The 17,443-nt window shown below is 37.2% G+C and overlaps 1 protein-coding gene and 3 pseudogenes across 1 annotated transcript; 1 reads left to right on the top strand and 3 right to left on the bottom strand.

Annotated features, from left to right (window-relative positions):
- Positions 1-91: 91 nt before the first annotated feature.
- LOC147935474 (putative FBD-associated F-box protein At5g56390 pseudogene) lies at positions 92-3,158 on the bottom strand (annotated as a pseudogene).
- A 204-nt stretch (positions 3,159-3,362) lies between these two features.
- LOC104728928 (putative FBD-associated F-box protein At1g32375) overlaps positions 3,363-17,443 on the bottom strand; it is a 30,239-nt pseudogene continuing 16,158 nt past the window's right edge.
- Positions 5,644-7,158, top strand: LOC147935473 (FBD-associated F-box protein At5g56370-like; annotated as a pseudogene).
- Positions 13,402-14,084, bottom strand: LOC109127606 (putative defensin-like protein 283). The gene is made up of 2 exons (XM_019232580.2): positions 13,957-14,084; positions 13,402-13,731 (listed from the first exon to the last, which is right to left on the bottom strand). The coding sequence occupies exons 1-2, from the start codon at positions 14,018-14,020 to the stop codon at positions 13,502-13,504; spliced, it is 294 nt and encodes a 97-aa protein (XP_019088125.1). The 5' UTR covers positions 14,021-14,084; the 3' UTR covers positions 13,402-13,501.

Raw genomic sequence — 17,443 nt, 5'->3', positions numbered from 1 at the left:
CTAATCCAGTATGAGCAAAGAAGTTAAAAAAAACCAATGAGCTAAACATATAAAGAGATACACATCACAAGTTCTAAAATCTTATATGAGATTAAAGTTTAAGAGTCCAGAAGAATGCAAGCAGACATGCTGGTGAACGCCTCGATGATACAGGAAAATGCTTGAGCGTCTCAAGTTTCTTGTTATGGTCAATGGATCTAGAGGACTCAATAGTGGCCTGCTTTAAACAGCTTGCAATTCGTAAGATAAATGCTACTACTTCTTTCTCTGTTTCTGTTCCTTTATAATATCTCCATTTAAAGGTTTCAAGACTAGGTAACAAATATTCAGGAACCAAACTCGTTTCTTTCCAGCACGGGCGCGGCTCACTATCCCGAATGTAATAGTACTGAGATACAAGTATAGCGCATCATATCAACCTTACTGATATCGTAAATAATAACCTTATCAACCAAAATGACTGAATATTGAGGTGAAATATATGTATATACAACAATACCTCTTGAATTTTGAGAGTTTTAAGATTAGGGGAATCTCTGAGCACACGTATCAGTACATTCAACCACTCCGTCTCACATATGCATATAGTTAAATGTACAAGAGAATGGAATATACTACCAATAAGGTACGCATCCTGCATATACCGAGATGTTGTGTCAATAGTTTTGATCATAAGAGTGAAGATATATTTGTGTTGTTACTGGTTATACAACACAAGAGAGATGATCAAGAAGCAATGAGTAAACCTGATACAACCAAGAGTACATACATAGATTCATTGAACGTTGCAGTGAACAAGTCTAATACAAACACATGTTCAGACATAGAAGCAGTGAACAAGATGGAGCATGTGTAACCAGCTACAAACACAGACGCAATGATTCCTCATGAAGAGAATCAGAGAATACTAGCTCAGCCAAGACAGCTCAATGTGAAGTCACATGGAATGAAGTGACATGCTGAACCTTGGTGTCTTATCGAGAAGATCCAAGAAGTGAGAGCTCAACCATTCATGCTTTAAGCTCATGAGAACAAGTCTTCCATTAGCAGCTGCGTAAACCTGAAAGCACAACAGAGCAGAAATATGTTTTAGCAGTTGAGTATACTTGAAGTGCAACAGAGATGAAAACAGAGCATACAACCTGTAGTGGCTGTGTAGTGCAATAGAGCTGGAAACAAGGTAAACCTCGTGAAGAGGTTGTGTAGCGCAACAGAGCGGAAAAGCGTCAAGTTGCAGCAAACAGTGGAACGGCTGTGTCAGAGAAGCATGCTTATGTTAGGTACGACAGGAACAAAAGTATGGGTCAAGTTGACAAAAAGAGAACAAGCTTTTACCCAGAAGACAAGAGGAAGAAGCTTGTGGAACCTAGGGGTTGTGGAGAACTCTAAGAGGTATAAAAGGAAGAGGTGGTAACAAGAAGAAGCTTACGCACCCTAGACCTAAAATTGAGAGAAGCACACATGTTGTGTGTAGTGTTGTCCCACCAACAAGATAGAGAATCTGTTGGTGGTTTTTGTAGAGGTTCACACTCGTCGGAAAAGACAAAGAGTGGTAGTTCCTTTAGTTCATGTAGATTAGAGTGGTAGGCACAAGTGTGTGCTAGATACCATTGGCAAATGTGACTTTTGCGTTCTAATTCTATTGAATGATTCTGGACTTGTTTCCGGGGATGTAGGTTATCCGAACCCCGTTAACAAATCTCTTGTGTCGTCTCTTCACTATCCTTTAATCTATCTGTTAAGCATCGCACACACAGATCTGTCATACAAGTCTGTAGATCTAGCACGCATCTCATTATTTCAAAGAGAACTCGACTAAAGATGAAAACATCAGTCACAGTTCATTTACTTTTGAGTTTGTTAAGCAGAGAAAAAGACGCTTGGCTGAAGTTAGAGAGCCCAAAAGCTGCTTAGTTCCGGGGGAGTAAAGGTCGATACTTGCTCTGGCAATCTGACACATATTATTCTCAACGATGCAAAACCCACATGAATAATCAGAAAAGTCCAAACGCTCCAAACAAGGAGCGTCTATCACAAACCCATGAGATTCATTCATTTTAACTTTCCTTGTTTTTTGCAAGACTAAATTCTTAAGACAAGGTACTCTAACGGTGAAAATGGCCACACTGTCATCTGGACATCGCTCCACTACCAAATCTTCAAGAACAGGACAACTTGATAAAAGCCTCTTGACAAAATTATCACCACCTGGGTACTTCATAAATATAAGACTCAAGTTTTAAAGGGATGGGAAAGAAATTGGGGAAGAAACATCCAAGAGAACTGCATTACTAAGTTTCAAGGTCACAAATCTTGTACATCCCCCACTATACAAGCTCCTAGGAAGTGTGACTGGAGTATTACTAGTAGAAGAAGTATCAATCTCGATAATCAGGTTACGCACACAACAGTTATCTGCAGCTCTATTAAGAGTATCTCCGGTACTACCACATGTTTTACCAAGTTTGAAATGTAAAGTTTCGATCACCGGAGCCTTGTGCAAAACCAATGACCTGTCTACAAAGGTAGAAAATTTTCCATAGTCAATGTTCTGATAGCTATCATCGTACACAAGCCTTGGCACCATCACCCAAAGAGATTGCCAACGTTTTGACAAAACCATTGTGGCCACCACATCTTTAGCAGTAGGCAGTAACGACAATATTCCCAAGAGAAGCTCATCATGCAACTGACTTATCCTGTCCATAATTAAGAGGTTTCAGCATCCGCAATTTTCTGAAAATATTAAAAAGGACGAATAAGGGATTATGAGATTCATGGAACAAACAAATAGTCACAAGAAAAGACGCAGAGTAAAATCAAAACCCTAACGAGGTATATAGAAAAAGAAGCAAAAAGACCTAGAAGCTATTTCTTAAAGGCGTCAAGAGGTTTTCGTTTCCCTTCTTTAGTTAACCGAACCAATGTCAGACCAAAAGAAGCTAAACCGGAAATCAGTAGTTTAGTTTCAATTTAACTAAACCAACATAATGACTCTAACAAAAAGAAAAAGTATGTAAAGTTGTAAACCAAAAAACACTGTTTAAAGGAAACTAAAATCACAAGCAAACACCATTGACCATACATCAACAAAAACAAACATAATCTCTTTTTGTCTGGCTCTAGATTTGTATCCATAGATTGTTTATTTTTTCTTTGTCAACAGATTGTTTATTAATTGCAAAGTTATAAATTGTGTTTTTTCCTAAATATCAAATCTTCCGAAATCTTGTTATCTATCTCTAAGAAACTTCAAACGACCAAAATTATTGATCAAACAATAACGCATAAATGGAACCAACCCTCTCCTCCAACCAAAGTGGGTTGGATCACCAACAAAGAGAGCAACCCCGAAGAAAGAGGTCCAAAGAGATCCAAGAACCTTTTCCTAATATAAAGAGATAAAGTGAGTATTTTTTTTTTCCTATTATTTCAGCACACAGAGACGCTTAAAACATTCATTGAGCTAGCTCTAAAGAAGTTAAACATAACAAGTTCTAGTTGCTTATCTAACATTAAGATATAACACTCCAGCTGAAAGCAAGCAGATAAGTGGTGAACGCCTCGATGATACAGGAAAATCCTTGAGCATCTCAAGTTCTTGTCGTGGTCAATGGATCTAGAGGACTTAATAGTGGCCTGCTTTAAACAGTTTGCAATTCTTAAGATGAATGCTACTACTTCGTTCTCTGTTTCTATTCCTTCATAATATACTCATTCAAAGGTTTCAAGACTAGGTAGCAGATATTCAGGCACCAAGCTCGTTTCATTCCAGCAGGGGCGCGCCACGCCGGAGTGTGATGGTACCGATAGCCACCACTTTGAAGAAGAAATCTCGGATGCTCAAAGAGTTGGCAGTTTTGTTTAGAGGTTCAACATGTCAGCTTGTCTGTGGCTGAAAAAGTCTGATACCCGTCTTAGATGATTCTTCTTAACTAGTTTTGTTGCAACTCTTTTTAAAAACCATTTGCTCTGTTTCCATTCTTAAAACCATTTGCTCTGTTTCTCTTCTTTAAAAACCATTTGCTCTGTTTCCATTCTTAAAACCATTTGCTCTGTTTCCATTCCTAAAACCATTTGCTATGTTTTTTGATTTTTCCTTAATAAAAAATGGAGATTAAAATAAATAGAGAGTAACAGCAACAGGTTAAGCACCAAACTTTGATTTAGATTCAACCTCTCTTTAGTGGAATTGTTTCGATTGTTGATTTAGAATGCACCAAACTTTTAATTTCATATGCCATTTGTCTTCTTTCGATTGTTGATTGAAAGCTAAAGTATCTGATTTGGGATTTGTTTCTCTTTGTGTTGACAGCAAAAGCTTTAGAGAACCAAAGCTTTTATATTTCATATGAAAATCATTCGGCACAAATTACTTATTATTAATAATTTTAAATTTACATAATAAAAATATTAAATAAATATGATTTCCTATTTTCAATATCTTTTAAAAACTTTCATTTAGTTTTAAAATATATTTAATTGCACATTACAAATATTTAAAATAAAATATATATCTAAACGTATATTATTTTAGCAAGAAACAAAAAAAACTGAAAGAACAGAGTGTTGAACATCTCACCATAGATGAGCATGAGGACCTCAATACCAAATTGGCTATGAGAATAAACTGAACAGATCATTTTTAATAAGTAGCATGGGGCACGTGCCCCACTCCATCATCACGTGGATCCACTCCTGTTATGAAACCAAAGGAGTAGTTAGGAACTTTGTGCATTATTATGACTTTTGATTTTTCTCAATAAGGATTTTCTTTTTATATTATCCAAAAAAAAAAATACTAATGTTCCTAGTACTACTGTATATTGTTTAAGTAATTGAAAAACATAAGACACAGAAAATATGTAACACAATTAAAAAATTATAATTATATAATTAGTTTAGCTACATCTACCTTAATTTATAAATTTATGAATTTAGTATATTATTAGGACCATATATTTACATAAGAATTTGAAAAAATATTATTGTTTATCTAATTGAATTGCGATAATTTAGACATGTGTTACACTCCTTCATTTGAGTCTTGCTCAAACTATAAAATTAATATAATTAATATTTAAACATAACACAAAAGAGTTGGACTTAACTCCCTCTATCTCACATTCTAGCTATCAATTTTTAGGGACAAAATGAAAAATTCCTTAAAAAAAAAAAGAGCCCTAGGTAACCCAAACTCTCCTATAAATAGAAAAATCACATTTACAAAGAAGCAGATCCGCAGTCAACCAGCTCAGAAATTTAGCTACCTCGGCATTACCAAAAAGGAGATCCGCAGTCAACTAGCTCGGAAACTTAGCTAACTCGCCTTTTCAGTTCCGATCTCAAATCGGCATTGTTATAAGAGTTATTTTGTAACTGTGGTTGCAATTAATACAAAAAAAATATTTATTTTCCATTAGAAGTTTAAATTTTGTGTTGGATATATCTAGCATCAAATGATGGTTACCAAATAAATGAGGGCATAGTACTGGTTAGTGTTCCAAGTTAGCCATTTCTTACTCTCTTCTCAATGATGATTTTTTTTTTGGTATTTTCAATCTCTGTTTAATGGGTTTTGTTTGGATTTGATTAGAGTACTTTGTTTTCTATAAACTGTTGTTACTTATGATAATACATACTTGGAAAAGAAAAAAAATAGATCCTGATCTTCTCATTTTTTTGTTTAGGGTTGTCACAAAAATCACTGGGTTAATTAAAAAGCTAGGAAAGTCCTATGGACAGGATCAGTTTGTTGCCCAATGAGTGTCTGTTGCAGATACTTTCATCGCTTACCACAAGAGATGTCTTGAAGACAAGTTTATTGTCGAAGCGATGGCGGAATCTTTGGAAGTTGGTGCCTAAACTCGAGTACATCTATTATGATGAGGATGCTGAACTGTGGAAGTTTTTTCTATTTGTGGAAAGGTCTTTGCTATTAAACATGGCTCCAGTCTTAGAGAGTTTGCATTTCAAGTTTGTTCGGAAATGCAGGGACGTAGATATTGGGTTTTGGGTTAGGATTGCAGTGGAACGAGGTTTGCGTGAGCTGGATTTTGATTATAGTCTTATGATTGATGAGCCTATCAGAAGATTGCCACGGAGCTTGTTCACATGTGGAACACTTGTGGTATTGAAGTTAAAACATGTATCTCTTGTGGATGTTCGATTCCTGGTAGGTTTTCAGCTGCTCAAAACGCTGCATCTGGAATATGTGATTTTCCTTGACGATGAATCTCCTAAGAAGCTTTTATCAAGCTGTCCTGTTCTTGAAGTTTTGGTCTTGGATCGAGAGGACGACGGCGTTGGCAATGTGGGGAGTTTCTCTGTTATGGTGCCTTCGTTACAAATATTTGTCTATTATGGAGGATCTGGTTCTGAGCTTGAGTTGAGTTCGACTGCTTTGAAGTACTTAAAGCTGTTAGATCGTGGTTTCCAGTGTATGATTAAGTATTTGCCTGAGATTGTGGAAGCACATATCGAGGTTACATATTGCAACGCTGATGATATCCTCAGATCTATAGCATCAGTCAAACGCCTCTTTTTATGTTTACCCATAGAGGTAAGATATAGTAGAATCTGTTGTGATTAGATCAAACTTTTTGTCTTTACACGCTCATTTGTTTTATGTACTCTGCAGCCTGAGTTCCGTACTGGTATTATCTTCCACCAGCTTGAACACTTGGAGTTTTGCACTTGTGATACTTTGTGGGATATACTTATGTCTATGCTCCAACAATCCCCGAAACTTTGATCTCTCAAGCTTAACGAGGTAAATATAACCTTTTCAAACTATGAAAAAATTTGCGGGTTATATTGACTAAAATGTTCCTTTATGGTCTAATATGCACTCAGATCCATGGATACATTGTTTCTGGAGACCCTATGTTTGATTGGGATGAACCAAGCACTGTTCCTGAAACGCTGACGTCTGTTCTTGAAACTTTTGAGTGGAGAAACTACAGGGGATGGAAGATAGAGAGAGAGCTCGCAACTTTTATATTGAAACATTCAAAACGTCTAAAGATTGCAACTTTTTCGCCAGCAGATTACGCACACGTGAGACCGGAGCTCCGCACCACAGTTGGGATGAAATATCGTATGCTCACAACGCGTTTGCCAAGGGGTTCAACAGAGTGTGAGCTTGTCTTTGGTTAAGTTGTCTTTGGTTTTTTTTTTTTTTTTTGACAAGCTATTGTCTTTGGTTAAGTTAAGCTTTGTCTTTGTAGTTGTAAAAGTTTAGACAAACAGTAATTGATAATGTGGATTTTATGAAAAGATAATTCTACATTTTATTGAAGATTTACTCATGTTAAAAAAAATCAGTGAATAAACTCCTAAATAAGAAGTAAAACTGAAGATAGCTTTTTCTGAAAAAAAATATATAAAAGATAATTACTGCAATATATCTACAATAATATTGTTTTGTTCGTGGGATATTTGAAGCGTGGATATACCTACATGAAAATACCGATTAGGGTTCTTCAGTGACGACAACTCGACAAGGTCCTTCCAATCTTACTTCGTTTAATTTTCTGAATCTGAGAAATAGCATCGCATAATTTTCTAGGGTTGATTCTAATCTCTCTGAAATAAAATTTGTTTTCTTGTAGACTACTACTTTTTATGGTTTTCGGAAAAACAAAACCATGTGTTCATAGTTCCTGTTTCTATACAAATTGAAGAAAAGGAAAGCTAAAACCAGGTTTCGTGGTTTTCGTTGGTACGGTAAAGATACCCCCCTCCGATGCGAATACATACAATGCTCTGCAGCTCCAATCCGATGAGTTACCATTTACAGCTGTAGTAGGATAAGGTTGCTTTAGGAACTCTAGATTGTTCCATAGCTGTATATAAAAGAGAGATGTAACAACCCTAATGTAATTAAGCAATATACAAAGTCTTTTTTCCAAAACCCTCGTTATCCTCTTTGTCCGTTCATGGTATCAGAGCCACTATAAACCTTCACAGGTAAAACAATGGCAACAACTTATCCTTTCCCGGATAATGTTCACGTCACCAGCGCTGCCACGCTCAAGCTCAATGATAACAACTATCTCTTGTGGAAGACGCAGTTCGAGTCTCTCCTGTCTAGTCAGAAACTCATTGGATTCGTCAATGGAGCTGTTATGGTTCCTCCTCAGAGTCGTCTCGTCACCAATGGTGCAAACACCACCGAAGTCCCGAACCCTCAGTATGAGGCCTGGTTCTGCACTGATCAACTTGTCAAGTCATGGTTGTTCGGTACACTGTCTGAGGAAGTCCTTGGACACGTTCACAGTCTAGCCACTTCTCGTCAGATCTGGCTCTCTCTTGCAGAAAACTTCAACAAAAGTAGTGTCGCTAGGGAGTTTTCTCTCCGTCGGAGTCTTCAGCTCTTGTCAAAAAGAGATAAGTCCCTCTCTGCTTACTCTCGTGAGTTTAAAGCCATCTGTGCCTCCCTCAGCTCCATTGGGAAACCTATTGATGAGTCCATGAAGATCTTTGGCTTTCTTAATGGTCTCGGCAGAGAGTATGATCCCATTACAACGGTGATTTCAAAGCTCCTTGAGCAAGATTCCAGCTCCCACCTTCACTGATGTTGCCTCTGAAGTTCTGGGCTTTGATAGCAAGATGCAATCTTACGAACACAATGCTTCTGTCACACCACATCTCGCCTTTAATACTGATAAGACAAACCCTTGTGATCCGCAGTACACACCGAATCAGAGAGGGAGAGGTCACTTTGGTCAAAACAGAGGAAAAGGAGGCTATTCAACAAGAGGAAGGGGATTCTCACAGCATCAATCTTCTTCTCAATCTTCAGGGCAAAGACCGATATGTCAGATCTGTGGTCATGTTGGACACACAGCGGTCAAGTGTTACAACAGGTTTGACAACAACTATCAAACTGAAGTTCCCCAAGCTTTCTCTTCTCTACATGTTTCAGATGATACGGGTAGAGAATGGCATCCGGACTCTGGTGCTACGGCTCACATCACCTCCTCTACCAATGCACTTCACTCTGCAGCAGCTTACACTGGTACTGATATGGTTCAGGTTGGTGATGGAACTTTCCTCCCCATAACTCATACTGGATCCACTACTATCACTTCGACGAAAGGTACAATCCCTCTAAATGATGTTATAGTCTGTCCAGATATAAAGAAATCACTCTTGTTTATGTCCAAGATATGTGATGGTTATCCATGTGGAGTTTATTTTGATTCTAATAAGGTCTGTGTTATTGATATAAACACTCAGAAAGTGGTGTCCAAGGGTCAGCGCAGTAGTGGGCTCAATGTGTTGGAGAATCAAGGACTTATGGCTTTTTATTCTAATCGACAATGTGCAACCAGTGAGGAGGTCTGGCATCATCGATTGGGACACTCAAACTCCAAGGTTCTCCAACAACTTCAAAGCAGCAAGGACATTCAGGTTAATAAGAGCAGCACAACCTCCATTTGTGAGCCTTGCCAGATGGGGAAGAATTCTAGATTAAGTTTTGTAGCTTCTGATTCTCGTGTTATGAACCCTTTAGATCGAATACATTGTGATCTTTGAGGGCCTTCGCCAGTTGTATCCAACCAAGGGTTTAAATATTATGTGGTTTTTCGTTGATGAGTTTTCAAGATTCTCTTGGTTTTATCCCCTACGAACAAAGTCTGAATTCACTGCAGTTTTTATTGTGTTTCAAAAACTGGTTGAGAATCAGCTAAATACAAGAATAAAAGAGTTTCAAAGTGATGGAGGGGGAGAATTTACAAGTCATAAGTTAAAAACACACTTCAGTGAGCAAGGCATACACCACAGGATATCATGTACCTAATCTCCACAACAAAATGGCATTCCTGAGAGGAAACATAGACACCTGGTTGAGCTTGGTCTATCAATGATGTTCCATAGTCACATACCTCAAAAATATTGGGTTGAAGCCTTCTACACAGCAAACCACATAGTCAACATGCTTCCCTCATCTATCTTAAATAATGTGAGTCCTCTTGAAACCTTGTTGCATCAGAAAACCAGACTATTCGTCTCTGCGTGTGTTCGGATCTGCCTGCTACCCTTGTCTGCGTCCGCTTGCAGAGAACAAGTTTGATCCGAGATCCCTTCAATGTATCTTTCTTGGATATCATGCTCAATACAAAGGAGACCGGTGTCTATATCCTCCAATAGGCAAGGTGTATATCTCGAGACATGTTATTTTTGATGAAGAAGTGTTGCCGTTTAAGGATCAGTACAAGCACTTAATACCAAACTACAAGACTCCACTCCTTCAAGCTTGGCAGTGCACTGATCCTCCATCAGAGAATCTGACATCTACTTCAACTCAGATCCTACCATGTCTCATGTCTACTATTGCTCAACCTGTTCATGAACAACATATCCAAGAACAAAACGAAGATAATTCAGACCACGGCGAATCAGACAATACAAATGTTCTTGAATCAGAAACAGAGGAGTCCGAACATAGTGCTTCTGATCAAGAACAATAGCCAGTTGCAGAACAAGTCCAGGAAGTCAACAATTCTCACCCCATGACAACTAGATCCAAAGCTGGCATTCACAAACCAAACCATAGGTATGCTCTCATTACTGCAAAAACTACTATTAAGGAGCCTCAAGGTATTGCTTCAGCCATGAAACATCCAGGTTGGACTGAAGCTATCATGGAAGAATTGAGAAGAATCTACATGCTAAACACCTGGTCTCTAACTCCTCCAACAGAAGGTATGAATATTTTGGATTCAAAGTGGGTTTTCAAAACAAAATTGAAACCGAATGGAGAAGTGGATAAACTAAAGGCACGCCTTGTGGCAAAGGGGTCTGATCAAGAAGAGGGAGTAGACTATTTAGAGACGTTCAGCCCTATGGTTAGGACAGCCACAATTCGGCTGGTACTCGACACTGCAGTCGCACGTGGCTGGTCCCTAAAGAAACTTGACGTCTCCAATGCTTTTCTACATGGGGAACTTCAGGAACCAGTGTTCATGTATCAACCAACTGGATTCATTGATCCAGAAAAACCAAATCATGTGTGTCGTCTTACAAAAGCACTCTATGGCTTGAAGCAGGCCCCAAGGGCGTGGTTTGATACCTTCAGCACATTCCTCCTTGAATTTGGTTTTAATTGCAGTACTGCAGATCCATCTCTGTTTGTGTTACACCAAGGCGACAAGATCATTGTCCTGTTACTATATGTTGATGATATACTCCTAACTGACAACAATCAATCACTCCTAGATCAGCTTCTACAGTCTCTCAACACACGGTTCTCCATGAAAGATCTTGGTCCACCTCGTTATTTTCTTGGAGTGCAAATTGAATCAACTGATGATGGTTTGTTTCTGCATCAGACAACATATGCCTCAGACATTTTGTATCAAGCAGGGATGTTAGACTGCAATCCAATGCCAATGCCTCTACCTCAACAAGTTGACAAACCTAACACGACTCCATTTGAGGAACCAACGTATTATCGAAGCTTGGCAGGTAAGTTACAGTACCTGACTATCACTCGTCCTGACCTTCAGTATGCTGTAAACTTTGTTTGTCAAAAGATGCACGCTCCAACAAACTCGGACTTCAGCCTCCTCAAGCGAATTCTCCGTTATGTGAAAGGTACATTAAACATGGGTCTTCCAATCAGAAAACATGGAAATCCTGTTCTGTCGGCCTTTTATGATACTGACTATGCGGGTTGCAAGGATACAAGACGATCAACAGGTGGTTTCTGCATTCTGTTAGGCTCAACTTTAATATCTCGGTCCGCTAAGCGTCAACCGACAGTGTCTAGCTCCTCGACTGAAGCAGAATACAGAGCTCTCTCTGTTGTTGCTCTTGAACTGACTTGGATCTCCTCCCTTCTTTGAGACATTGGCATCCCTCAATATCAACCAACTAAGGTATTTTGTGATAATATCTTTGCGGTTTATCTCTCCGCAAAGCCTGCTCTGCACAATCGGACCAAGCATTTTGACACAGATTTTCATTACATCCGAGAACGGGTGGCTCTTGGCTTCATTGAAACATATCACATACCGGCACTCCTCCAACTTGCTGACATATTCACCAAGCCTTTACACAAACCAATGTTCGAAGGTCTACGTCGCAAACTCGGTGTTTCTGTTTCTCCGACAACAGCCACGCCAAGTTTAAGGGAGAGTCTAGAGAACAACCCAATCAATAGAGTGGGTCTTGACAAAACAAACTTGACTGAAGCCCAAGTCCATAAACAGTCAACACAAGAAGACAAAGACCAAGGTTTCAAAACAGAGTAATGTTGGTACGGTAAAGATACCCTCCTCCGATGCGAATACATACAATGCTCTGCAGCTCCAATCTGATGAGTCATCATTTACAGCTGTAGTAGGATAAGGTTGCTTTAGGAACTTTAGATTGTTCCATAGCTATATATAAAAGAGAGATTGTAACAACCCTAATGTAATTAAGCAATATACAAAGTCTTTTTTCCAAAACCCTCGTTGTCCTCTTTGTCCATTCAGTTTTGTCTCTGATTTTAGGGTTTCGTGGCTTGGAGAGCACTCGATATGGACCGTATCAGTTTGTTCCCCGATGATTTCCTGTTGCATATACTTTCATTGCTTCCTACAAAAGATGTTTTGAAGACTAATGTTTTGTCAAAACGATGGCGGGATCTTTGGAAGCTGGTGCCTAAACTCGTGTACATCGATAACAATAAAAAGACTGAACATTGGAAATTTTTGCAGTTTGTTGACAGGTCTTTGCTATTAAACAAGGCTCAAGTCTTAAAGAGTTTGCATTTCAAGTTAGATCGACAATGCAGGGACGTAGATATTGGGTTTTGGATTAGAATCGCAGTGGAACGAGGTTTGAATGAGCTGAACTTTGATTATTGCTACACTATTGATACGCCTAGCAGATTGCCTCAGAGCTTGTTCCTACATTTCATTGGGATGAGCCAAGCACTGTTCCAGAAACGTTGATGTTTGTTCTTGAAACTTTGGAGTGGAGAAACTACAGAGGAGGGAAGAGAGAGAGAGAACTCGCAACGTACATCTTGAAACATTCAAGGCGTTTAAAGATTGCTACTTTTTCCCCACATGTCAGTAGACCCCCCACACTGAAAGTAAAATATGATATGATCACGGAATTGGCGCGTACGTCGAGGGGTTCCACAGAATGTGAGCTTGTGTTTGGTTAAATGATGGTGTGGTCCTTAAGTCACTAGGAGCTTGGAGATTGGATTTATAGAGAGATTGGCCAATTCTGTTATTTCTTATTACTTTGTTACTGACTCTAGCTTATAGACCTGAGAGTGGCTACGACCTTTGGTATTGGCTGATAAGCCTATCTCTGTACACCTCTATTTTTAGTTATTAGAATTTTATGGAATTGAGTCAACAAAATAATCAAGGAGAACAATAGCCATATTGATGTTGTTATATGAATATTAAATTATTTATTGAGGACCTATATAGCTCACTAGGAAGTAGGAACACACACATCGTTAAATTTTTGTGAAAATGAGATAGTTTCAGTTACAAATACATGTCTCGAAATCTATGTTGCAAACACCTTTCTTCGGACGACAAAATTGTTTGCAATCACCGTCAGACAAACATAGTGGTCCGACGTCTTTCCCTGACTTATTCATAGCTGTTGGCGGTGTCGGTGTCGGTGGTGGTGGGGTGCAAGCACACGGGCTTGATGACTCGCAAAAGCATTGGTGATGCAGACTCTCACGAGCCGCCGTGACAAGTAGACCTGTGCCACCACATTCTTATATGAACATAGACAACAAGTAGTATATGATGGAAAGACAATGCAATCAATTGGTACGTTTGTTCAAAACTTAGAGAGTAGTAGGATGCACATAACAATCAAGAAAAAAAACAACAAAAGAATAACTTGATCACACAGAAATTTATCATGCAAAGATAAACAGTGGAAAATAAGCATATCAGATGCATGTGGAAAATAAAAACAGACCATGTGATACTATGATGTAGATTGTTGCAACAGTCATAACTAAGGAGAAACTGATCTTTGTCATGTTTACTGTTTGTTGTTTCTTATTTTCTGGGGAGTATTGTTGGAATGTGTTTTTTGGGTTTCTTTGACTCTGCCATATATACTTTGTTGTCAGTTTGGTGAACTTATTTATAGGCTAAGGTGTTTATACTTTATCACAAGATATCTAGAAAAAGAAATGAATCCCAGGAGATATATTCAATCAAAACATATATGACTTAAGCAGGGGCTTGGGGGTATGAATCTAGCATTTTAATTGATTTATGTAAAAAATACAATTATATGTTATTCAATCATGAATTTCAGATGTCTAATGAAATCTACTGTTATAGAACTAATGATTTAAAAATCTACTTCATGACATTGTTATTGGCAACATTTTGAGGATTTGATTTTTTAACGATTTGGAAAGATTTAGGTGGATTTGAAAGAATTTATTTAGTTAAAAATACATAAATCTACAAAATCATCAAAACCACATCAACTTCTCTAAAATCATCAAAATAATCTAAAAACTCATTAAAACTCAAGTCTTATAAAATATTAAATTAAATCTCATGATTTTTATGTAGGATTTAAGAGGATTTTACAATAAATTATAACAACTTCTCTAAATTCACCCAAAAATAATCAAAACCATTTAAAAACTCATTTTAAAATAAATAGAAAGAAATAACAAGTATATATAATAATTATCACATAGGGATTATATTCTCCACCCTAGATATGGATTTTCATACTTTCATAAACTTTTTCTTCAAGTCAAATTAAGGTGGTTGTAATTTTGTGAAAGATGGCCATATGCACAAGCCAAATGGAAATGAGCCAATGATAATAACATAAAATTAAGGAAACCGCAAATTGGGAAGTTGATAGTAAAAAATAGCAAAGAGTACGTAAAAAAAAATTTGGTTGAGAAATAAATTTGGTTTGGGGAGAAGAATAGACTAGATTGTGAACAAACTAGTCGTGGAATGGATCAGAAACACTTACGTTATTACGCCAACGTGAAACACTTATTTATATATTTAACCTTGAGGCATAAAATAGTCCATTACAAAGCAATTACATTACATCTATTCAATTCATCGAAGACCAACAAAAAATTCATAATATATCATTTGCAATTACATTGTCCAATTTCATAGTTACAAAAACCACCATTTCCACCGCACGTACTTAAACACATTTCGTCCGACCAGCATGGCGGTCCGCTATTAATCACAGCGTTTGGCGACCAACAAACACATTTACCGTTTTTGCTGCAAATACCACCGTGTGAACAAATGTTTGTGCAACTCATGCCTTGTACACATTCTCGATTCTCAAGCGCCACCGTACCCAATAATGCTTCTCTCGCATTTGCCAAAAAAATAAAACAAATTAAAACCAAAAAATGCATGACGACGATTTTAACTATGAATTGCGTTTAATAACAATATGACATAGAAACCTTAAGTGTTATACGATTCATGTGTTTGGGATTATATGAGAATCAACAATGTCAACAACAACAAAAAGATGACATAAAACAAAAAATTTGTATCTGCATTCTACAATGTCAACAAAGAATTCATCGTCAGACGTCATATAAAGATCTATAAATCAAATTAAAATGGCGAGGTTTTTAAATCAATCTCACATACATGAGCATATGCAAAACAAAATATTTGAAGGAAGAAGAAAGAGATCGAACCATGTCCAAGAAGATAAGTGAGAGCAAAGAGAGCAATATAAGAAGTGGCCTTCGGCATTGGAAGTATCTAGTTGTCGAAATTACAAATCCTATGGGTGGATGTATTGAATCTAGCATTTTAAATAATTTGTGTAATAATTACAAATCTTATCTTATTTAATCAAAAAGTTTTTAAAGTATAATGAAATCTAGTGTTATTGAATTAATGATTTAAAATATACTTTAAATAATATATTTAAAAATCTACTTTTTAAAAAATCCATTGTTATTGAAAACATTTAACGAATTTTATTTTTAATGATTTGAAAAGATTTGAGAGGATTTCTTTAGTTAAAAATACAAAAATCCAAATTTTATGGTTTAATGTTGCATTTGAAATGGTTTCACGATAAATCATATCAATTTCTCCTAAAATCATCAAAATCGTATAAAACTTCATTAAAAATCAAATCCAATGAAATCCTAGATTCAATACACCTCCTAAATCTCATGGTTTTATGTACGATCTGAAATAATTTTACAATAAATTCTATTCTAGAACAACTTCTCCAAATTAACCAATAATCATGTAAAAACTCTTTTTAAAAATTAGAAAGAAAGAAGAGAATAACTAGAGTATTGATGTGATCATAAGACCATCCAAGACGACCCTTGAGTCTTGCTCAATACGAACAAAGTCAAAGATCAACTCTTCCAGCCAAACTACTATGTGGGATACATTCTTACTTCATCTAGAGCATATATCGAAGTGGAATCAGTCCAATCAGAGTTCGGATGAAGGAGTTATTCAATTTACAAATCAGGTGAACTCATGGCTACGCGATTTGAACCTACGAGCATTCAACGAAGGATTCCAACCAAGTAAGAAGGACTCAAGCTATGAACCAAACTGTTATAGAATCTTGATCCATTCCAGAACCAGGGAGATTTGGAGTCACATTAAGATCCGTTCATATGTGAAAGATATGGATATTTCAAGTCAGTGGATATATCCCAGTTCCAATTTCGCGTCTGAGCCAAAGATCGTGTTACACAGACCAATTCAGCAACAATTTCGACACGAAATCAGTTGGAGGATGTCAATGGATCTCGTATGTTTCCAACAAGATCAAGAAAACAAGATTTGGCCAACAAACCACAAAGTTACGCTTCATTTGCCAAAGGAGGTCAATCTAGTTCTTCATCTAAAGAGCTTTAGGTCCAATTGGTTTAGGAGCTTCCAGAATTATGTTTGGCAACCAGAAGTTGTTTCTACTAAGCCAAAAGTGAAGAAATGGTAAGTCCATGTTGTTTTTCATCAGCAAAATTGGACCAAGGAGTGAAAGAGAGAGAAGTTCAAGGATGCACTTATTGGGCTAATTCAAGAGATTATGGGCAAGGAGAGCATAGGAAATTCTATTGGGGATGTTGTTTACCAAGTCCAGTCCATTTTGAGCCTAATTCAAGTCCAAGAAAGGCCAAAATAATCACTTTATTTTGTGGTCAAAGGGGGGGTGACGAAAATGGAATTCAACTCACCTTGTGAAGGACACCTTGGAAAGGCAAACTTCAAGTCTTGGGTCTTCATTCAACTATCTATATTTAATGTCTTTTAGTTTCAAGAATAATCAATACTTGGCTTTGTTACCAAAGTTTTTTATCCCTATATAAACACATGTAATCTCATTTGAGAATAATCAATCAATTTTCCTTTTCATTTTAAGAGTCTATCTCTTTGTTCTTTGTCTAAAACATTTCTTTGTTTCTTGG

Source organism: Camelina sativa, chromosome 11, assembly GCF_030686135.1.
Source record: "Camelina sativa cultivar CO46 ecotype springtype chromosome 11, ASM3068613v1".
Classification (NCBI taxonomy): domain Eukaryota; kingdom Viridiplantae; phylum Streptophyta; class Magnoliopsida; order Brassicales; family Brassicaceae; genus Camelina; species Camelina sativa.
Note: the sequence above shows the minus strand (reverse complement) of the source record. Positions and strands in the feature narration are given on the sequence as shown.